At 44.8% G+C, this 22,794-nt stretch overlaps 2 protein-coding genes across 2 annotated transcripts; both read left to right on the top strand.

Annotated features, from left to right (window-relative positions):
- Positions 1–7,788: 7,788 nt before the first annotated feature.
- On the top strand, positions 7,789–12,789 carry LOC113451980 (neurophysin 1-like). The gene is made up of 3 exons (XM_026723384.2): positions 7,789–8,010; positions 10,829–11,033; positions 12,625–12,789. The coding sequence occupies exons 1-3, from the start codon at positions 7,891–7,893 to the stop codon at positions 12,660–12,662; spliced, it is 363 nt and encodes a 120-aa protein (XP_026579169.1). The 5' UTR covers positions 7,789–7,890; the 3' UTR covers positions 12,663–12,789.
- A 1,947-nt stretch (positions 12,790–14,736) lies between these two features.
- On the top strand, positions 14,737–21,326 carry MRPS26 (mitochondrial ribosomal protein S26). The gene is made up of 4 exons (XM_026723383.2): positions 14,737–15,089; positions 16,674–16,820; positions 18,838–18,961; positions 20,757–21,326. The coding sequence occupies exons 1-4, from the start codon at positions 14,761–14,763 to the stop codon at positions 20,886–20,888; spliced, it is 732 nt and encodes a 243-aa protein (XP_026579168.2). The 5' UTR covers positions 14,737–14,760; the 3' UTR covers positions 20,889–21,326.
- The last annotated feature ends 1,468 nt before the right edge of the window (positions 21,327–22,794 follow it).

Genomic DNA, 22,794 nt, shown 5'->3' with positions numbered 1-22,794 from the left:
CGTTGTCTATAAGATCATAGTTGCCTTTTTTGAAGTTATAATTGGGGATTCCATCGTTGTGGTGATTTTTGTGTGGACGTATGTTGAGACAAAAGTCAATCATATTGTGGTCACTGCTGGAAAAGGGTTCTTTAGTTTGTATTATGTAAATTAAATTCAAACTATTGCAGAAGATGAGATCGAGGCAGTTGTTTAGTCTAGTATTGTTGGTTACTAGTTGTTCCAGTCCCAGATTTGTAACAGCATTGTAGAAGGTTGCGTGTATGGGTTCAGTTGTACATTCATTTAGGATCCAGATAATATGAGGTAGATTGAAGTCACCAAGAAAGATAAAAGCATGTGGGCAGGATTTTGCCCATGTTAGTAGTGAATTTAGCTTGTTTACATGTTCGATGTCATAATCAGGTGCTCTGTAACATAGTAAGAATCGAATAGTAAGAATGTGATATTTAAGGACAGTTCACAAATGATGGTCTCAGGAGAGCAAGCTCCTGGGTAACTTGTATATTTTTTAGATGTAAGGACTTTTTATAAAAGATAACACCACCACCTCCTCTACAAATTTCACGATCTGATCAGTAAACATGATAGTCTCTTACTGAGGTAATGGAGTCAGGGAGAGATGTGTTGAGCCATGTTTCACAGACTAAATATGATGTTGAATTTAGCCGTATTTAGTAAGAGGAGAAATTCAGGTATTTTATTCACAAGGCTTCTTGCATTGAGTAGCTTGCATTTAAGGCCAGCAGTAGTTGGAATTGAGGTAGTTGGGGGCGTGAGTGCCGGTTTTCCTTGTAAGCCACCGATTTTGTTATTTTATAACTGGTATTCTAAATCTTTTCCCACAGTTCTAATTCAATAGTGTGTCCAAAATTTCTACCCCATGCAATCATTGATCCTTTTACAGTCTCCTCTGCGCTATCCCATTCTAATAAGTGCTTATATATTTTAGACAATAATCTTTCCTCTGGGCCGATCAGAATTTTATCTAATTTTTGTAATTCATTGTCTATTCCAAATTCCTCACAGTCTTTTTTTTTTTATATCTTGTCTGTATTTGCATATAAGTCCACCAGTCCAATTTTATTTCCTGCCCTTCCAATTCCTGCCTACTTTTTAGATTCCCTTTTTTGTTAAAATTTCCCTGTACCTGGACATTTTCTTAACCTCCGTTATATTAGGGTGGACTACCGCTTCCAGATGCGTTGTTCCAGGTGTGGTCATACTAAGGTTTTCTAAACGGCTCCTAATAATCGCAATCAAACATTTTTCTGTAATCGACAACGCACGTGTAAAGGTCCTTATATAGGGGACGACCAGGCTGAGCACAAGGGAGGAGTCAAAGACACACACACACACACACATACAAATCTCTAGTAAGGGTGGAGGGAGGCGTTGCACAGCCCCGCATCATTGATCCAAGCAACATAAATAGGCAGGAAACAGGTGGAAAGAAGGAAGAAGGCAGGGAAGCTGGAGCCATTGTTTTGCCAACCTTCTCAAGATGTCTGCTGGGATCCTTTCGGCGTTTCTCTTCTGTTTCCTCACCTTGTCTTCAGCCTGCTACCTCCTGAACTGCCCCAGAGGAGGAAAGAGGTCCGTGCCCGATGCAGATATGGAAAGGGTAAGGCAGAAATATCTCAGGGGTCTGCATTTATCCTTCCAGTCGTCTTCCTTGACCAAGAATTCCATAGTCTTCTCTTCCTTCTCCTTTCCTTGTCTGTAGGTTATCAAACCTTTAATTCCCAGCAGGGAGGGGTAGCTCTGTCAATGAGGCACACAGGTGAAAGGTAATTTTCCCCCCCCCAAATACAAAGGTGATAGAGCAATAACAGAGTTGGAAGGGACCTCGGAGGTCTTCTAGTCCACCCCCTGCTCAAAGCAGGAGGTCCTGCCCCATTTCAGACAAGAGGCTGTCCGATCTCCTCTTGAAAACCTCCAGGAATGGAGCACCCACAACTTCTGGAGTCCTTCCACTGAGGAATTATCCTCCCTGTCGGGAAATTTATCCTTAATTTGAGTTTATTTCCTTCCTGGATTGATTTCCATCCATTCCTTCTTGTCCTGCCTTCTGGGGCTTTGGAAAGGAAGTTGTCCCCCTCTTCGCTGGGGCAGCCCCTCAAATGCTGAAATGCTGCCATCATGTCACCCCTAATTCCTCTTTTCTTTAGTCTAGCTAGCCAGACCCAGGAAAGAGTCCTTGACAAAAAGCCCGGGAGATTGGTCTCCTGAGGAGCCTCCAGGTTGAGCAGCAGTCTACCTCCAATGTCTGGGGATTTAGCAGCGGGAAGGAGGTGAGGCAGCTTAGCAGCAACTTATTCCTCCAGGTGTTAATCGTCTCCTCTTCATTTCTCCTTATGTCTTTTGGGGGCAGCCCCTCAAATCCTGGAAGGCTGCCATCTGGTCACGCCTCGTCCTTCCCTAGACAAGCCTTCCCTGATTCCAGAAGCGTCCTTCACATGTTTTAGTCATTTGTCCTTTAGGCCAGGGGTCCCCAACCACCGGTCCCCGGACCGGTACCGGTCCGTGGAACAATTTCTACCAGGCCACCGGATTGCTGGGCGCCGCCATCTTGTTTTGATGAAAAAGTGCTTCTGGTGAGCTTTTCCAGGTAGAAAGTGGCATTTGGGTCCTGAAGGAATCCTCGCGCCTTAGTTTCATCGAGGGGAGGGGGCGGCTTCGAACCAAACTAAGGCGCGAGGATTCTTTCAGCATGCATGGCAAGGCGAGCCGAGCGACCGTCCCGAAGCCGTCGCGAAGCCCATCGACACAGGTACAAAGGAGGAGTTGAAGGTGGCGGGGAGAAACGGGGGATGGCTGGCTGGCCGGTCGCTTGGCTCGCCTTGCCATGCGTGCTGATGCCGGTACCAGGCCGCGGATGATTTTGTGATGCCGGTACCGGGCCGCAGCACAAAAAAGGTTGGGGACCACTGCTTCAGGCATTTGGCCACGTCATGCGTGCAAATTCATTGGAAAAGGCAGAGATGCCAGGAATGGTTGGTGGAACAAGGTGAAGAGGAAGCAAAGAACACATAGGCCTGGTAGCATCCAGCTCACCCAAAGATGAATATTCCACGGCAGAAGGGCCTGTGCTTGTCAGGGCGTCAAGGAAAGTACCTGCCTGTAGAAGTCGGACACGGCTGAAGAAGAGTTCTCTGAGGAAGAACTCGTAACAACCGGTCATCGCCCTGCAGGCGGGATCCAAGTTAACGCAATTTAGCCCGCATAACACACTCGTGGCACCGAATCCTTTAGCCCCCATTTCCACGGGTATAATTTCCTGGCTGGAAGCGTTCCTCGCTGTCACAACTGCTTCGATGTGGGATTCAAAGATCACCTGGCTTTCCAAACAGTGTTTGTTTTTTTTTTTTTTAAAGCACAGGAGGAGCCTCCAGGTTGAGCAGCAGTCTACCTTCAATGTCTGGGGATTTAACAGCGGGAAGGAGGTGGGGCAGCTTAGCAGAAACTTATTCCTCCAGGTTTTAATTGTCTTCTTTTCATTTCTCCTTATGCCTTTTTTTTAGTGTCGACCTTGTGGCCCTGAAAACATAGGGAAGTGCGTCTGTTGTCCAGAAACCTCCGTGTGTCTTGATGGGCCTGAAGCCCAGGAGGCTTGCCGGAGTAAGAGGTCTTTGAAATTGTCCGTGCGGGTTTCTTAGAGGCCCTGCGGTGAACGATGCCAAGGCACTGCCATTTTGCTGCAGTGATGGTATTTATGGGCTTAGGCACCAAAGACAAATTCTTTCTGTGTCCAAACATTCTTGGCCAATAAAGGATTCTGTTCTGTTCTGTTCTGTTTGCTTGTCTTTTATAAAAAGGGGGGCAGGCGGGATTCAACCGGTGTTACTACAGAGCTACTACGTTTCACTGTGCACGCATGTAAAAAAACCTTAAGCTGTGCCGCCCGGACAGCTGAAAAGCGCTGTGCACAGGGACGCAGCGTTTGAAAAGCCCCTTTTTCCCTGTGCTGCGCAAAGCAGCCGAGGTTGAAAAAGCAGGAAATAAAGGACAGGTAAGAGCCTGGGTGGGCAGGCAGGCCCAACGGTAGCAAACACAGAACCGGTTTGGTCTCTGCTGCTCTTCAGAGCTACCGGTTCCATAGAGCCGGGCAGAACCGCTAGCATCCCACCCCTGGTGGGGGAAACAGACCCAGGAAACTACAGACCAATCAGCCTAACATCAATACCCGTGAAGATACTGGAAAAGATAATAAAAAAACAGATCTGCCAACTTCTAGAAACAAGTAAAGTAATAACTAGCAGTCAGCACGGGTTTGTTAAGAATAGATCGTGCCAAACCAATCTTATTCCATTCCTCAACACAGTGACTAAATTAGGAGACCAGCGAAATAGTGCAGACATAAGATATTTAGACTTCAGCAAGGCATTCGACAAAGTAGACCACAACCTACTTCTTGGTAAGCTAGAAAAAAGTGGAATAGAAAGCACCACCACTAGATGGATTCGCAACTGGCTGGCAAACCGTACTCAACAAGTAGTCCTTAATGGGTCTAAGTCTACATAACAATAATAGCAATAATAGCAATAATAACAATAACAATAATAACAATAATAAAATACATCCCGCAGTCCTAAATGCTTGGGAAGTGTTCGACTAGTGATTTGTGATACGAAACCCAGCATGGTTATCTTGTCTGCTATGTATACTGTAATAATAATAATAATAATAATAATAATAATAATAATAATAATAATATAGGAAATACTCTAAATGCTCTGATGGTCATTTTGGAAAATCCTTTCTTGGTGAGCACCTAGAAGCCAAGAGGAACATAGGTGCTAAATTTCAAGTTTGTAGGTTTAATGGTTCTGGAGATTTTGTGATGATGTGTGAGTGGCATTTCGCTTTTATTATTTAGTTTTTAAGGAGTATTAGGACCATCCAGCTGACTGTCCTCCTTGCAATCCAGAGCTGCGCTGAAAATATTGCTTAGCCTTGTCATCAGCAACCTGGGTCTTGCTTAAGTGTCCAAAATTAAAGCCAGAAACAGCAAGGGCAGCCAACGGCGACTTTCCACACAATTAGCTAATTTGAAACAGGAGTGGACGGATTACTAAGCCAACCCTGCAAATATGGTTAAGTGTTTCCAGATCGTGTCCAGGGCTGAGAAAGTTGCAAACAGGTTGATTAGCTCTGATGAAGGTCAAAGAAGGAAAGCGGGAAAAAGTGAACAGGTTCAATCCCAAATATATGACCCCGGTTAATAGTTGGTATTACTCATGGATATTCACTCGTGGTCCTCAACCACTGGCTTGGAGGAAGGGATTTAGAAATGGGATCATAGAGTTAGAGAAGGGACCTTGGAGGTCTTCTAGCCCAACCCTCTGCTAAATGGTTGTCCAATTTTTTCTTCAAAAACCTCCAGTGATGGAGAATCCACAACTTCCGGAGTGAAACAGTTCCATTATTAGGACAATTTTCCGTAGTTCTAAGTTGCTCGCTTCTCTCCTTAGATAATTGCTATCCGTTGCTTCTTAACCTGCCTTCAGATGCTTTGGAGAATAGATTCACCCCCCTTCTCTGTGGCAGCCCCTCCAATATTGGAAGGCTGCTATCATGTCCTATCTAATCCTTCCCTTGTAGCCTTGACATACCTATTTCCCCCAATGCTTCGTCGTATAGTTTAACCTCCAGACTGCTATTCATCGACATTCTCTGCACTCTGCACGCTTTCTAGAGCAAGGGTCCCCAAACTTGGACACTTTAAGACTTGTGGACTTCAACTCCCAGAATTCTCCAGCCAGCTATGTCCTAAAGGGTCACGTCCTGTTCTTAAAATTTGGATGGAGAAGGGTGTAAATTTTAATCCCATCACTGGAGGTGAAAGACAGGGGGCTGCTTCCTGCCTTTAAGAGCCCGTTTCTCCATTTCTCCTTTGGGGAAATATAATATTCTGCCGCTATGCTGGCTGAGGAATTCTGGGAGTTGAAGTCCACAAGTCTTAAAGTTACCAAGTTTGGAGACCTAGCGCCTCTGCATCTTGACGAACGTATCGTTTCTTTTTATGTACACTGAGAGCATATGCACCAGACAAATTCATTGTGTGTTCAATCACCCTTGGCCAATTAAAAAAAATCATTCATTCATTCATTCATTCATTCATTTTAGCACCGAACTACACCTGGTTGGATAGACAGCATGATAGATTGGAGTCTGCAACACACACTTTGTGGAGGAAATAGCGGATATATGAATAGGATACAGTTGCACAAATGGCTCTAGAATTCCCAAGGAAAGGATTTTTGACCAGGACATGGGGTGTTAGCTGCAGCTTTGATTGGCTTCAAAAATGAGTAGACCAATTCATGGAAGTTCTGGAGATCAAGGGCTGTTGGAAGCCAACTGCTGAGAGATAGATGGGCTTCCTGGTGCAGTTGGTTGGCCGCTGGAAAAACCGACTGCTGGATTAGATAGATGGCTTATGTTCTTCTGTTATTCAGTCATGCTGGTTAACAGATAACAGATAATCAGAGTTGGAAGGGACCTTGTAGGTCATCTAGTCCAATCCCCTGCCCAAGCGGGAGACCCTACACCATTTCTGACAAATGGCAGTCCAATCTCTTCTTGAAAGTCTCAAGGGATGGCGCTCCCACAACTTCCGAAGGCAACTTCTGTTCCATGCGTTGATTGTTCTCCCTGTCATAAAGTTTCTCTTTATTTCCAGGCTGAATCTCTCCTTGTTCATTTTCCATCCATTAGCTAAGAATTTTGGGAACCAAAAATCCCAACTCGAGACCGCGGTGAAGCTGAACTCTCATTAAGGAAGGTGCTAAGTGGTTTCCTCCATTGAGAACTCTTGAAAGAATGGAATGGAATAATGGAATGAAGAGAAGAGAAGAGAGTTCTTTATTGGCCGAGTGTGATTGGACCCACAAGGAACTTGTCTTTGGTGCAAATGCTCTCAGTGTACATAAAAAGAAAGGATACATTCGTCAAGAATCATCAGGTCCAACAATAATAGTCATAGGGTACAATAAGCAATCAAATCATACTAGGAAACCGTCAATATAAATCGTAAGGATACAAGCGACAAAGTTACAGCCATACAGTCACAAGTGGGAGGGGATGGGCGATAAGGAGTGATGAGAAGATTAACATTAATAGTACTGCAGACTTAGTAAATAGTTGGGCAGTGCTGAGGGAATTATTTGTTTAGTAGAGTGACGTCATTGGGGGGGAAACTATCCTTGTGTCTAGTTGTTCTGGCGTGCAGGGCTCTATAGCATCATTTTGAGGGTAGGAGTTGAAACAGTTAATGTCCAGGATGTGAGGGGTGTGTAGATATTTTCACCGCCCTCTTTTGGACTCATGCAGGATACAGGTCCTCCATTGAAGGCAGGTTGGTAGCCATTGTTTTTTTCTGCAGTATGGAGAAAACTATCCAGTTGCTCATCCCACTGTGGCAAGAAAGGCCGCAACATGGAGCCAAACTCACTTAACAGCCGTCTCGCTTAGCAATAGAAATTTGGGGCTCAATTGTAGTCGAGGATTACCAGAAACTGGTTTCCTCCATCGAGGACTCTTGAAAGTTACGAAGAAAAATATCCAGTTGCTTGTCGTCCTCCAATGATGTCCGTGACTAATAGAGTCTTGGCCTTTTCTCTCTCTTTCCTCCACTTCGGAGGGAAAACGCACAACCGCAAATTGTCCATATTTGACTGACCTCACGCCTGCGACCTCGGCATATTAGAGGAGACCTCCGGCATGGACAGCAATCTCTTGTGCTTTTTAAGAGGCACGGACAACATGGCTGCTGCCCTCCCTACGCAGAGCTCTCAGCAGTATAAATGCCGGTAGCTGCCAAGAAGAAACCCAGGGAAGGTTTTTGTGGGCATTTCTATAAACAAGGCGACCAACGGTGGTGCCAAGATGTCGTACTCCATGTTGACCTTCTGCTTATTTTCGCTGCTCGCTTTTTCTTCTGCCTGCTACATCCAGAACTGCCCCATTGGAGGGAAGCGGTCCGTTCTGGACATGGAAGTCAGAAAGGTAGGTAGTACCTGGGGAATTGGAGGCAGAGTTATGAGTACAGAGGTAGCCCCATTTCGGAACTGATGGACTCATCTCTTTCTTGGCTACCTCTGACAGCTAAGAATAGTCTTGATAGACAAGAGACTGAATTCTCCCAGAGCCAAGAGGAATATTGATAAAAGGGGTCGGAATTGAAAGATGAAGGCAAATCATAGTGAACTAGCCAGTCTGTTTAATAGTGCAATTATTTCACAGGCTCAAAGCAGGGATGGGATTCAGCTGGTTCACACCGGTTCAGGAGAACTGGTTGTTAAGTTTATGAGCAGTTTGGTGAACTGGTTGTTGGAAGAAATTATTAGGGCAGAGAACCGGTTGTTAAATTATTTGAATCCCATTATTGGCTCAAAGGATATTTCTACCTTCATCTACCGAGGAGAAGTGATTCTTTTGTCAATTATAGTTGTTATACAGGTATCCCTCAAATAACAAGCATTTATTTAGTGATTGTTCAAAGTTACAACAGCTCTGAAAAAAGTGACTTACGGCCTTCATTCACACTTAACGGCTGGTGTAGCATCCCCATGGTCACATGATCAACATTCAGATGCTTTGCAATGGGAAGTCAGATTCACTTAACAACCGTATTACTAACTTAACAACTGCAATGATTCGCTTTACAACTGCTGCAAGAAAGATCATAAAACAGGGTAAAACTCACTTGTCTGGCTTAGCAAAGGAAAGTTGGGGCTCAATTGTGGTCATAAGTCGAGGACTACCTGTAATTGACAGGTAAAATCCAGTGGAATTTAACATGTGCAAAAAAAAAAATTCTTTTTCCACATCTCAAAAATAGTTAATTGGTTCCACATATTTTGCTAAGCTGAGGAGTGCAGGGTGGTGGTGGCTTAAACCAGCATTTATAACTTTCTGATTGTTCATTTAATGGATATATTTTTGAGTTTTACAGGAAAAGATCGGAAGAGGACTGAAAAGCCAAATATTATATGGCAAGTCCTGTCAAACAACAGGCTCTGTTGGCTGATGGAAGGTCTTTAACCTCCTAGACCTAGAACATTGTTACTCAGCTCAAATGTGTGGACTTCTACTCCATTTCATATGGCCGATGGTGAACCTATGGCACACGTGCCACAGGTGGCATGTGGAGCCATTTGTGTAGGCATGTGAGCCCAATCCAAATTTACCTGCACTGCGCACGCACCTCCCAGCTGATTTTCGGCCTGTTTGAAGCCGTTTTCAGCCTCCCTGAGGCTCAAGGGAAGCCTCTGCAGCCTTAGGAGGCCGAAAAATGGGCCTTCCGGAAATACCAGAAGTGCCTGTTTTCAGCCTCTGGAGGGCCTCTGGAGCCTGGGGGAGACCATTTTTGCCCTCCCAAGAGCACAAGTAAAGCCTCTGCAGCCCATGGAGGCCGAAAAATGGGCCCATTTTTTTGGCCTCCTGAGACTGCGGAGGCTTCCCTTGAGCCTCCGGGAGGGTGAAAAAGGCCTCAAACAGGCTGAAAATCAGTTGGGAGGTGCGCGCATGCACAGTGCAGATAAGGGGGTAGTTGTGCACACACGCACAGGGGAGCAGGGCTTATTGCATTGTGGGTGCCGGCACGCGCTCACGTTCAGCACACCACAACAAAAAGGTTCGCCATCATGTCATACGGCGCACGGGCTGGCTGGGGAATTCTGGGAGTTGAAGTCCACCCATTTGAAGTTGCTATGAAACCACTTGAAAAAACTCACACTTCTGACACGTTTAAGACAGGATCTCCTGTTTTTAAAAGAGCAACATGTTTTAAATTTTGGCTGCTTTCATTGCCTCTGTTTTCTATTCCGGAGTTCCTCAACCTTTTCGGCTATAGGGACTGGCGGGGAGGCGGGAGAGAGAAAGGATGGTTCCATGTGAGCAGTTGGCAAGTGTGTGCATACACACAGCTCAATTTTCACAAGTGGCGTGCCCGTGCGCCCACCGCTCACACAAATGGAGCATACCTGTATGTGCTCGCCTTCTGTTCGCACAAATGGGGATCTGCATGTATACTCACCGCCGTTTCCACAGCTCGGTTGCTAATAGCTCAGTGCCTACCAGTGGGCCATGGGCCGGAGATTACATTTAAGCTAAATCATTGGTTCTCGTGGACTTGTTGCAGGCTGTGATGTCATCATTAAAGGTCTGCGAAGGTTTGAAGAAATGTTATGATTTAAATCCTAAGTTGTGGTCATGACCTGTGGCCACAAGGTATTTAAGGAAGGTCCATGTTGAAGAAAAGGTTGAGAACCACGAGGTCAACATTGAACCATGTTTTGCTGTTGCAACCATTATCACTTCGCAGCTTGCCAACGAACCAGGGGGGAAGGAAGGATGAGATGGAATGTATGCTCCAGACATCAAGAAGCCGAGCCGTGAGAGCCAAGGACACTTCAGCAGGGGTCCGCCAAGGTCAAAGGCTTTTTCTCATAGCAATACAAAGAGACTCCATTGGACAATGTGACCTGCTCTAAAAAGGGAGAGGGATAATCTTATATTCTGATTATATGTGGGTTTGTGCAGGAATTAGCTAGGGCTGGTTTTGCCTCCATAGGTGCCGAATTGATGTACTCAATAAAGTTTTGCCTTCTGAGGTTGGATCATCTCGATCGTCCGTGCTTCGGTTGGGTCCATCAGTCGGAACATTGATACACTGGGCTACATTATTCAGATTTTTATTTCCATCATACCATGGTAGCTTTCTGTAAGCTGCTGTCTGCCAGATGAGGACAGCGACATATACTCAACATTTACTAAATTGTATTTACTAAACATTCGGATGTTCGTGTTTCTCTCTCTCTAGTGCATTTCCTGCGGACCTAGGAACCGAGGCCACTGCTTCGGCCCCAACATCTGTTGCGGAGAAGAGCTCGGTTGCTTCTTTGGCACAGCAGAGACCTTGCGCTGCCAAGAGGAAAATTTTCTCCCAACCCCTTGCGAGTCTGGAAGGAAACCATGCGGGGGCAACGGAGGAATGTGCGCTGCTTCCGGCATCTGCTGCAATCACGGTGAGCACACGCTAACCCTCTTCAGGAACAAAATATACATATATATATATATGTGGATCTTTGGTTGTTCGGGTTTTCTCCCGCGTAAGATTCGAAGTATCTAGGCAACGTTTCGATGAAGTCTCATTCATCATCTTCAGGCTTCTGTCTTCGGCTCTGTGCTTCTCAGAGTGACTTCACTCAGATGCTTCACTCTGAGAAGCACAGAGCCAAAGACAGAAGCCTGAAGATGATGAATGAGACTTCATCAAACGTGCTCTAGATACTTCAAATCTTACGTGGAGAAAACCCGAACAACCAAAGATCCACATACAAATACCCTTGAGAACCTCAGAAAACATATATATATATGTGTGTGTGTGTGTGTGTATGTGTGTGTGTGTGTGTGTATGTATGTATGTATGTAGTATTGGAAGAAATATCCTTCGGGGTTCAGTTCCAAGTAGGGGAAAAAGACACTGGAATCATGGAAGTTGCTGGGAAAGATGGTTCAATGGTGGACAGGATCACTTGCCTTGGAGCTCTTGGGCGAAGAGAAAGGGAAGAGATATTTGGTTTTACCTTTATTAGGTCTCCTTGATTCAATATCTAACCTATCTCTGCTCTGGCCTAATATCTAACCTTGCAAGGAAGATGACCTCGATACAGATAAGCAGAAGGGGAGTGTTGAAAGGCTGGAAAATGCCTTTCTTCTGAGGGCTCGATTTTCCTGCTGGGAGAGCTCCGGTGCAAGGACACAGACAACTGCTTGGAAGCTGGGTCTTTTTATTTTTCAGGAAGCTAAGAGATAGCAAGAAGTCTGCGTTCCTGGGGCTAGCCATCTTTGTATAATAAACCCCTGATTTTTATACCTTTTCTCCTTTTGTGTGTGTGTGTGTGCTTGTGTTTGTATTTCTTAATGTTTTAAATCCTGTCGGGGGTTGTCTTCACTTCCGCCGGAGGGTAAACTCCACGGGGTGGTTTGATTGGATTATCAGTTTCGTCCTAATGTTTTCTTATATTTGTTTTGTGGCAATCTCCTGTCTGTCTCCTTTGCAATATATTTTGTGTCTATTTGTTTTGCTGATTTGGCATGACCTGTTGTTTGTAAGGGATTTCTTTTTCTTGTTTCCCTAGCTTTCTTAATTACTTGGCTTTTGTCTAGGGGGCTTCTTTCAATACCTTTTATTAAATCTCTTTTCCTATGCAAGTTTGTTTTATGGCTGGCCTGATGTTGCCTTTGCGTTTTTCCTGCTTGGGTGTCACCACTGTCCTCATGAAGTTCCCTTTCCACAGGAGAAACATTATTTTCATGTCTAGAATGAGATAATCAGACATTTAGGAGAAACTCCCTCCCTGGTTTACTAGAGTATAAGAAGTGGGAGAAAGTTCTGCATCAAATTTGCAAAGAGTTTGTGTTCTGTGAAATAGATTTCCTTCTCTGGTTTACCTATTGGGCAGGGAAAGTTATCTTCACTGTGGTCTAATATCTAATCTAAATTGTAGTTTTACAGGTGCCAAAGATACAACTGATAGTAAATTAAATATTTCCACTTGAACTCTCTTGTTGGTATTAGCTTATTTACCATGACTTTTCTTTTTGCTTTTCCAGAGGGTTGCATGGTTGATTCCATATGTGATCAAGAATGAGAAGACTCGAGGAAGAACCCTGAAAAAACCATTTTAGATTATGAACTGGTAGATAATACCAAACTGATGCAACAGATTGTTCCGAAATGTTTGCTAGAAGCCTGCAATTCATACATGTTATGCAAAATAAAAGTTGAACAGCCATTTAAAATCCACAGTGTGTGTTCTTTTAGCTTTCCAATAATCAATAGAGTCCTTGAGGGTTGAAAGAATGAATGAATGAATGAATGAATGAATGAATGAATGAATTTATAGATGTAAGTTTAAGGGCCAATTAGGCTGGTAAGGAGTGAGAAAACGAAATGTATTAATTTTTTTTTACTGGCTGGGTTTTCTCCAAATAACCCAAGCATAGCAGAAACATGTGTTAAAAATTCAGAACAATGAAAAATTAGGGCAATTTTAGTCATTCACACGTAGCCAGTGTTGGATGGAATATGGTAACAAATATTTCAAAAGCTAAATTAGTTGCTTATTTGATAGCAAGAAGAAAGTGTTCCATACCTTAGGTTTGCAAGACCTACCTTTTGAATATGGGTAGTCCTTGATTAATGAGCACAACTAAATTTCCATTGCTAAGGGAGGCAGTTGCTAAGCAAATTGTGGTAAAATTGTTCATTTTACCTTTTCTGTCACAGTTGTTAAGAAAATCATTGCAACTGTTAAGTGAACCATTGCAACTGTTCAGTGATTCATGCTGTTCTTAAGTGAATCTGGCCCCGGCACAGTTCAACTGTCAAATATACATGCTGATTATGGGAAAGGCAAGCATAGCTGGAGAATTCTGGGAGTTGAAGTCCACAAGTCTTAAAGTTACCAAGTTTGGGGATCTCTGAGCTAAAGGGTGGACATGACATTGTCTTCTATGCAACAGATGTCTTATCTTATTTTGCTTCTGGGCTTCGCCTTGGGCAGATGTCCCTATCTTATTTACTTGTTGCCTGACCCTGGGCGGATGTTCCTGTTTTCCAAGAAAATTGTAACAAGTCACCATGTACTTTTAAGTGAATACACTTTGGGGTTTTAGCCTGGAGGTTTTAACCCAGGGGTCTCCAAACTTGACAGCTTTAAGACTTGTGGACTTCAACTCCTAGAATTCCTCCTCCAGTCATGTTAGCTCTGGAAATCTGGGAGTTGAAGTTCACAAGTCTTCAACTTGCCAAGTTTGAAGATCCTTGGGCTAGCTGGATGAAAGGAAGGGAGAGGCAGGAATAGATGATTGATAGGATGGATGGATGGATGGATAGAAAGGGGTGGATGATATAGATTATATAAAGATCTAGAAACAAAACTAGATAGAGAGATAAATAGAGAGACAGAGAATGTATGGCTGGCTGGCTAGCTGGATGATAGACAGAGGATGGGTGACAGATTATATAAATATCTAGGTCAGGGGTCTTCAAACTTGACAGCTTTAAGACTTGTGGACTTCAACTCCCAGAATTCCTCCTCCAGTTATGTTAGCTCAGGAATCCTGGGAGTTGAAGTCCACAAGTCTTAAACTTGCCAAGTTGGAAAACCTTTGTTTTAATATGTAACAAAAGGAATATTCTAACTTAACAATACATAAAACAGTGTTATAAAATAGTAACTTCTTAAACTTTTCCTTCAATGGCACTGAAAAGAAGTCGCCCATGAGTCATGACTGTTTTTCACCCTGGCAACCTTTGCAGCATCCCCGTGGTCAAGCAATCAAAATTGGGCAAACTGACTCATATTTATGACAGTTGCAGTGGGGGAGGGTTTTTTTTGCATATGGTCCCCTTTTGTGACCGTCTGACAAGCGCAGTCAATGGGAAAGCCAGATTCACTTAACGACCGCGTCACTCGTGTAACAACTGTCAGCGATTCCCTTAACAACAATGGCGGGAAATGTCGTAAAACAGGGCAAAATGGACTTAAGGCCTCGCTTAGCAACAGAAATGTAGGGCTCAGTTGTGGTCGTAGGTCGAGGACCACGTGTTTTGGCCAGAAATCCTAGAAAGGCACTCCACTCCCAAACGGAGGCAGGATACTTCCGGGATGTGACGCTCTTCCGCCGCTCAACCGGAAGTTTCCCGCATGTCCCATCATTCCTGGCGTAACTTTCGGTCTGAGGATGCGGAAAGGGCAGTGGGCGGAGCCTCTGCTCGCTCTCTTGCGGTCGCGGGGGGACTGCATTGCCCGGCGTCCCTGGAGCCACTTCCGGATCCGGTCCTGCACCTGCACTTCCCGTCCGATGCTGGCGGCGGGGCTGAGGGGCCTTCCCGGCCTGCTGGGCCGCGGCACCCCGACTCTGGTCCCCGCGCGAGGCCGCAAGACCCGCTTCGACCCTCCGGCCAAGTCCAAGGCGGACCGGATCAAGGTGCCACCGCCCGTCGACCCGGCCGAGCTGCTGGTCATCCTCGAGCGCTTCGAGCAGTACCGGCGGGTGGTGAGCGCCCTCAGGTGAGGCCCTCGGGGACTGCCGAGCCCATCATCCCCAGCCGGGAAGGTCCTGGGGGGGGGGACAGGAAGAGGTCTTGGGGGCCTTTGAGGGTCTCCGGCCCCCTGAAGAGGAATTTCTCTCTCTTTCTCTCATTTCTCTATCATCTACCTGGGTCTGTCTGTCTGCGCATCTCTATGATCATTTATCATCCATCCATGTTTCTATCATTTGTCATCTTATATTTATCTGTCTTGTCTGCCTATATATTATGTATCTGTGATCTATTTATATCTACCTACTTCTGTTATTTCTCTTATCATTTGTCATCTTCCATCCATCCATCCATCCCCTCATTCTAGCTCTTATTATTTTTCTATAATCTGCTTGTCTGTCTCTATGTGTCTATATCCATATCTATCCATTCATATCTATTTACCTACCTATATCTATCTATCCATCTGCCTATTATCTATCCATCTATATCCATTTATTATCTATCTATCTATCTATCTATCTATCTATCTATCTATCTATCTATCTATCTATCTATCTATCTATCTATCTATCTGAGATCTATTTCTCTCTCATTTATCCTACCACCCACCAGTCTTTCTATTATTTATCATCTGTCCATATCAAGGGTCTTTAAACTTGGACACTTTAAAACTTGTGGACTTCAACTCCCAGAATTCCTCCTCCAGTCATGTTAGCTCCAGGAATTCTGGGAGTTGAAGTCCACAAGTTTTAAAGTGGCCAAGTTTGAAGACCCTTAATCTATATCATCTGTTTCTATGTCAATCTGTCTCTATGATCCATCTATACCTATTTCCATTATTTCTCTATCATTTATCATCTACCATCCATCCATCATTTATCTCTCTTTTATTTTTCTATCATGTTTGTCTACCTATCTACCTACCTATCTATCTACCTGTCTGTCTATCTGCCTACCTACCTACCTGTCTATCTACCTATCTACCTACCCATCATCTGCCTATATTCATCCACCCATTCCTAAATGAAATAGGCAGCTATATAAATTTGATGAATACAACCATCCATCCATCCTCTTACCTATATCTATTAAATGTATTCCTGGCCATTGTGCTCGAGTGACTTTGGGCAGCTTGCCATCATAACACAATATTATAAAAGATGTAAACAGTAACATAATTCATTAAAGTAAAAGAAATAGCCATGATGGTGAGGAGCAGCCAATAGAGTGGAAGTGGGATCTTTGCAATTACAGACAATTGTGATTGCACGGAGATTCCATGGAAGCTTCTCCCAGGTAGTAACCAGGCCCCACCCATCTTAACCATCAAGCCCACCTTATGCCAGGTGTTCTTATCTGCTGATATGTCCATCGCTGAGCTCTGTTTAATGCGATCGTTGTTGGTGAAAGAGAGGCCAGGCTGTCTAGAAGAAATTCACCGCCCCATCCCTTCCTTTGTCTTTCAATAACATTGTACTCTTTTTTTTTTTTGTCCTCAACAACAATATTCTGAGTGAAGTTAAATGAAAGCGCTTAGAGGGTTGCCGAAAAACTCTCTTGTAGCTGGGGATGAAATCTGTTTAACATTCTATCCTGGGCTCTCTGCTAGATTGGAGATGAAGGAAGAAATACAGTTTAAAAGCTACGATCTCAGGCATGGGGAAATGGCGAAGTTGAGGAAGAAAGCTCAGGAAGAGGAACACCAACGGCTTATGGCCTTGAACGATGCAGAAAACAAGCGTTTACTCGAGCGAAGGTAAAATCAGTGCACGCCTGCCTCATTCCGTTGTGTTGGACCCTGGGGTATGTGTGTGTGTGTGTGTGAGACCGCGGGGCGTGATCAGCTCGATGTCACTCAAGGCGCCGTTTTCGACTGTGACGGCGTCCTGCAGCCCTCAGCCAGCAAAAATGGAGCTCGAGAGGGCCGTGCGCGCGTCCCCAAGTCCTGCTTTTGCTGGCAGAGTCACCACGGGCCAGATCTAAGCACTCCACAGGCCAGATCACACCATCCAGAGGTTGGACACCCCTGGATGAAGGTGTCTTCATTCCGGTTGCCATGATACAAAAATCAATGTTGAGACTCCGGAAAGAGTGCAGAGAAGAGTAACAAGGAGGATTAGGGAACTGGAAGCCAAAACATACCAAGAAGGGTTGCTAGACTTGGGTATGCCTGGTTTAAGGAGAAGAAGGACCAGGGGTGACATGATAGCAGTCTTCCAATATTTGAGGGGCTGCCCCAAAGAAGAGGGGGTCAAGGGTTGGAAGCTAACCAAGGAGAGAAGGAAGTTAGAACTTAGGAGGAAATTCCTAACAGTGAGAAAGATCTATGGAGGTTCTCAGCCATCCAGGACCCGGTTGTCCCAAAGATGGTTTTTTCAGGAGACAATTGGACTTCCTGGTTTTGCTTTGAAGAGGTTTCTCTTCTCATCCGAGAAGCTTCTTCAGCTCTGACTAGATGGTGGGGAATGGAAGGATTTCTTCTCCTTGCAGACACAGCTGGTCATTTGCCTCCTTTTAGAGATACGTTGAGGCCACTTGGAGGTTTATTTGGGTCCTCGGGGTCATCTGAGTAGCGCAAATGGGTGTGGAGCCTCCTTGGAACTGTTGAAAGGAGGGTGTTGTAAACTGGGGATAGACGGTGTTGTATCCCTCCCTGTCTGTTCAATTGGGACATGGTGGCCTCTTTGAGACCCTCTTTCCAACCAGCGGTCCCCTCTGTCCCAAAATGTGGACTTTGCCATCTTCAAAAGGGCAGCCTGGGTCTTTTAGATGGACTCCTGAATCTTGTCTTGACGGGTTGGTTCTAGGTTGTGTGCCATGCTCTTCAAAGAAAGTCCAGTTATGTGTTAGACTGACAGTGAGAACGATCAATCGATGGAACACTTTGCCTTCCAGTACGGTGGATGCTCCGTCCCTGGAGGTTCTCAAAACTAGATTGGGCCACCATTTGACTGGGATGATATATGGACTCCCTACCTTGGGCAGGGGGTTGGACTAGAAGACCTCTAAGGTCCCTTCCGGTCCTAATAATCTCTGATTCTGGCTTTTGATGAGAAAAGGAGAGGAATAGTTAGATAGATAGATAGATAGATAGATGATAGATAGATAGATAGATAGATAGATAGATAGATAGATAGATAGATAGACAGACAGACAGACAGACAGACAGACAGACAGACAGATGGATGGATGGATGGATGGATGGATGGATGGATGGATGGATGGATGGATATAGAGATAGATATAGAAATGGATGGATGGATAGATAGATAGATAGATATAGAGATAGAGATAGATAGATATAGAAATGGATGGATGGATGGATAGATAGATAGAGATGGATGGATGGATGGATAGATGGATAGATAGATAGAGATAGATGGATAGATAGATAGATAGATGATAGATAAATAGATAGAGAGTTGGATAGATAGATAGATAAATAGATAGATAGATAGAGATGGATGGATGGATGGATGGATGGATGGATGGATGGATGGATAGATAGATAGATAGATAGATATAGATGGATGGATGGATAGATAGATAGATAGATATAGATATAGATATAGAGATAGATAGATATAGAAATGGATGGATAGATAGATAGATAGAGATGGATGGATGGATGGATGGATGATAGATAAATAGATAGAGATGGATGGATAGATAGATGATAGAGAGAGAGAGAGAGAGAGAGAAATGGATGGATGGATGGACAGATATTTTTATTTGCCACATTGGGATCTCTTTCCTCCCTGTTCCCACAATAGGTTGGAGCGTCTCCAGAAGGAGGAATTACTGGAGAAGGCCCGCAAGGTGCAAAGTAACCAACACTGGGTAGCCTTTCAGGAGGAATTCCTCAAGAAGAAGGAGCAGGAGGTGCTTCAGCTACAGGTAAGGCAGCCCCATGGCTCCAGTCACTCACCTTCCCAGGAACGTTGTACCTTCTCTCTCTATTGTGTACATTGCACGTTCTTTTTCAAACCACACGCAACTCCCGGCGGTTTGACGGTCGCACCTGTGTACCATCCTTGTGGCTTTTTTCCTTGCCCCCTCCCCCGCCTTTCTCAAGTTCGTCCTTTCCCTCCACTCCCCAAACTAACCTATAATTGTGAGGTTCTCCTTTATTGGCGATGCAGGGATTTCCTCGTGGTCTCCCATCCCTATTGCAAAGCCGTTCCGACCCTGTGTAACTCTCCAAGATCCGCAAGAGATGGCCTGCTGTGGTTGACCCACACCTAATCAAGGGTGGGATTTTACTGGTTCAGACCAGTTTGGGCTCTAAAGTTCAGCTGGGAGCCAACCAGGTCACTGCGACGAGCGTATGGGTCCCCCGTCTATTCCTACTCTTCCCCGTGCTTCATTTATTCCCCTTTTGAAAGAGGTTATATTTACGTGAACTCATAAAAGGTTTTGTATCCGTGTTTTATAGTCGACAACACAGCTGATTCGCAGGGCACCTCAGCTGTTTTATTCACGGGACTGCAGTAGAAGGTTTAAGTATTAGGGCGTTTTCAAGCGGTGGTTCTCCCGGTGGAATCCCACCCCTGCACAAAAATGGGGAGATTTCAAGGGGGGGGGGGGGCTACAGTGTGACTTAATCTGAGTTTGTTAGCCGCCATTTTGCACGCGAGGGCTTCCAATAGGAAAGAGGGTTAGATTGCTTTTACAAATTTGTGTATTGGATTTGTATTTTATTTTCTTTTTGATAAGCTGCTCAGGGATCAAAGGAGAGCTGCAATTCTGTAGCTAAATCAATTTTGTCAGGCCCTCTCTCAATTTCTCACAATGCCGAGCATAATCTTAACAATGCAATCTGATTGTCAACTAAAAAGATACTCCGTTGGTCTTTTTAGTTGACAGAAAAAGGGAGTTGGCGGGGTGGAAACAGTGCATTCCTTAAGTGCCTAAATCAGGCTTGTCCAACCCGCGGGCCGCATGCGGCCCAGGTCGGCTCGTAATGCGGCCCAGTGCCCACCCCAACCTTCGTGCAAGAGGGCAAGCCAGCGAGGAGGAGGAGGAGGAGAGGCAGGCGCGAGGCGGGGCGAGCGCCACGCCAAGCAGCAACAGGAAAGGCGGCCGCCGTCAGAGCCAAAATATCTGATGAGCACCTTGAGCACTCACTGAGAATTGCAACAAGTGCCATCGAAGCAAATATGGATGCATTGGTGGCTGAGAAACAATGTCAAACATCTCACCAACTTCATTTCCAAATAAATTTAATATCTTAACTATGTTTTTCTATGGGTTTCTTTGGATGACCAGGTATCGTTACTGTTATTTTATTTTATGTGCGGCCCAAACCAAATTTTCATCTTCTAATGTGGCCCAGGGAAGGTGAAAGGTTGGACAAGCCTGGGCCCTAAATAATCACCCCAGGAGCCCAAAGTTGTCGGCGTGCAGGATTATTACTGGAGAGCCTGATTGATGACTCTGGGCTATGGATGTGTCCCATTGGAGAATATACATCCAGCGGGGTGGAGAGGGAAGACCAGGGTCAAGGGGGAAATGAACGAGGTATTTTAGTATCAGCTGCATCCAGCTAACACCAACAGGGCCGCTTCTAATCCATATTTTATTATTTCTGAGAGATGCGGCTAGAGACTTACGATTTGAACGGGGGGGTGGACTTGCTGGGAATGCTGACGCTGGTGCCCTTTAGCTTCACTCTCATTCTTGTTTCCTCCAGGAAGAATCCCAGCATTTCATCACTCTTGAAAACCTGGACCAGCGGATTGAGGAGTGCCTGAACCAGACGCAGAATTACAATTTTGCCATTGATAAAGACGGGAGGATAGTTAAGAGGACGGCCATGCCGTAGCCAGAGGGAGGAGTGTTCTCCGCCCAGATCCGAGGTTGGCGGTGAGCGATCGAGGGATCGCGCACGGCTCCACCCCGCCAGTATCACCACGCTCAAAAGGCCGGGGGGAAGAGGAACGGTGGATAATTCGTGCTTTCCAAACTCTGCCAGTCTGGTTTTGTCATTGGCTCCAGCTGTTTTTCAGGAAGAAATGGATCCTCTTCAAAGATTATGTGTGTGTGGGGGGGTGTTATTTTGGCTTCTCGTCCTCACTTGTCCCTGTGTTGAAGGACTCGATTTTTGAGAGGAGGATCCTGTTTCCGTATGTGTGCAAAACCAGTTTGTTCCTTTTTTCACAGTTTGGTTTCTTTAGACAAAGGAAACGGTGCTTAGGGAAGCTTATTCACTTAAGTTCTCTGGATTGCTCTATCATTAAATATACCATATTTTATTTCCTGGCTCCGAGCTGTTTATTTGACTTTTTTTTTCCCTCTCCCTGCCCAACATTGTCCGAGTTCTTGGATGGTTAATTCCTAAGCCTGTCTACCCATCAAACATTCCTGTGCCTGTTTTAGTAGTTGCGGGGAGGGAAGGAAATTTGGAAGATCCGTGCAGCAGTTTGGAAGTGGAGGTCCATTCCAACTCTTATCTTTAAAAGATTGTAACTAAAATACCAGAGTTTTTGCCTGCAAATATATTTTATCGGAGAGTGCGATTGATGACGCCCAGCCTGTAATTGGAGAATGTGATTGATGACCTTCCCCAGGGGGAAGAAATAGAGTCCCAGGGGACTGTAAATGACGCATGCCAGAGTTGGCTTCTTACAGGGCAATGCCAGTATGTCGCTTCTAATGGACCCTGGGAAGTTTTTTTTTTTTGAAGTTTGGCTCAAGAATCATGATTCAATTAAAGCGATTGCTGGAATCCTGACAAAGCCATTTTGGTGAGTAATGATCAATATCAGCACATAAACTTGTGGCTGCTACACACCTGGAAACACAGATTTTTCATCAGAGGTAGTGCTCCACCTACTCATTTAGTGACCATTTCAGACTGTTACAATGGCACTGAGAAAAGTGACTTAGGAACGTTTTTCACCCGACCGTTGCAGCAATCCTCGTCACATGATCAAAATTTCAGTTTGTCAACTGACTCACATTTACGACGGTTTTAGTGTCCCGGGGTCACGAGATCCCCTTTTGCGACCTTCTGACAAAGCAAAGTCAACGGGGAAGCCAGATTCACTTAACAACTGTGTTACTAACTCGAACAAGCTCAGTGATTCACTTAACACAGCAGGAAATGTTGCAAAACGATGCAAAATTCACTTACGTGTCTCACTTAGCAACTGAAACTATGAGCTCATTTGCTGTCGGAAGTCCAGGACTAGGCTGCATTTTTAATTCATTCTGCGAATAAAATCATAATCTTGCTGGAATAAAACCGCCCAGAACATACCAAGGTTAAAAACTGTTCTGCATAAAAGGTGTAGTAAAAGAATAGTCCTTTATTCCTCCAAATTCGATGGCCTTTGTAGACCTTCTCCATATCTGTGCATTGACTGGAAAAAAACATCTTTTGGGCTCATAAGTTTAGAAGACCAGAACGGAAAGTGTAAATGCTTAGGGCAAACACATGTCCATCATCTGACAAATAAAAAATAAAAAATAAGAATAAATAAAACATATACCTAGTAGTTAAAAATAATAACTTAAAAGAAAAACAGAGTCAAAAAGCAGACTTGATGGATTTTGTCATGTCCCTGTTGGAGTCTGACTCCAAGGGAGAGGAAGAACAGCGGACAGGGAGTGGAAGTGGGGCTCCAGAGGTTGTGGAGGAGGCTGGGGAAGGGCAGAGGCCGGCTGGGCAGTCAGAGGAAGACCCAGGCCCATCCCCTCTTCATCCTAGGGCATGCAGGGAGGAGAGG

The sequence above is a fragment of the Pseudonaja textilis genome, chromosome 6 (genome assembly GCF_049901715.1).
Source record: "Pseudonaja textilis isolate UNSWEBS1 chromosome 6, rPseTex1.2, whole genome shotgun sequence".
Taxonomy (NCBI): Eukaryota; Metazoa; Chordata; class Lepidosauria; order Squamata; family Elapidae; genus Pseudonaja; species Pseudonaja textilis.
The sequence above is the reverse complement of the archived record's forward strand: the minus strand, read 5'-3'. Positions and strand labels throughout refer to the sequence as shown.

Bases quoted from the DNA above. Each gene is read 5' to 3' on its own strand.
- LOC113451980 (XM_026723384.2), top strand. From the start codon at position 7,891: ATGTCGTACTCCATGTTGACCTTCTGCTTATTTTCGCTGCTCGCTTTT. The intron at 8,011-10,828 runs GTAGGTAGTACC...CTCTCTCTCTAG, and splicing joins TGGACATGGAAGTCAGAAAG to TGCATTTCCTGCGGACCTAG. The intron at 11,034-12,624 runs GTGAGCACACGC...TTGCTTTTCCAG, and splicing joins CGGCATCTGCTGCAATCACG to AGGGTTGCATGGTTGATTCC.
- MRPS26 (XM_026723383.2), top strand. From the start codon at position 14,761: ATGCGGAAAGGGCAGTGGGCGGAGCCTCTGCTCGCTCTCTTGCGGTCG. The intron at 15,090-16,673 runs GTGAGGCCCTCG...GCTCTCTGCTAG, and splicing joins CGGGTGGTGAGCGCCCTCAG to ATTGGAGATGAAGGAAGAAA. The intron at 16,821-18,837 runs GTAAAATCAGTG...TTCCCACAATAG, and splicing joins AAGCGTTTACTCGAGCGAAG to GTTGGAGCGTCTCCAGAAGG.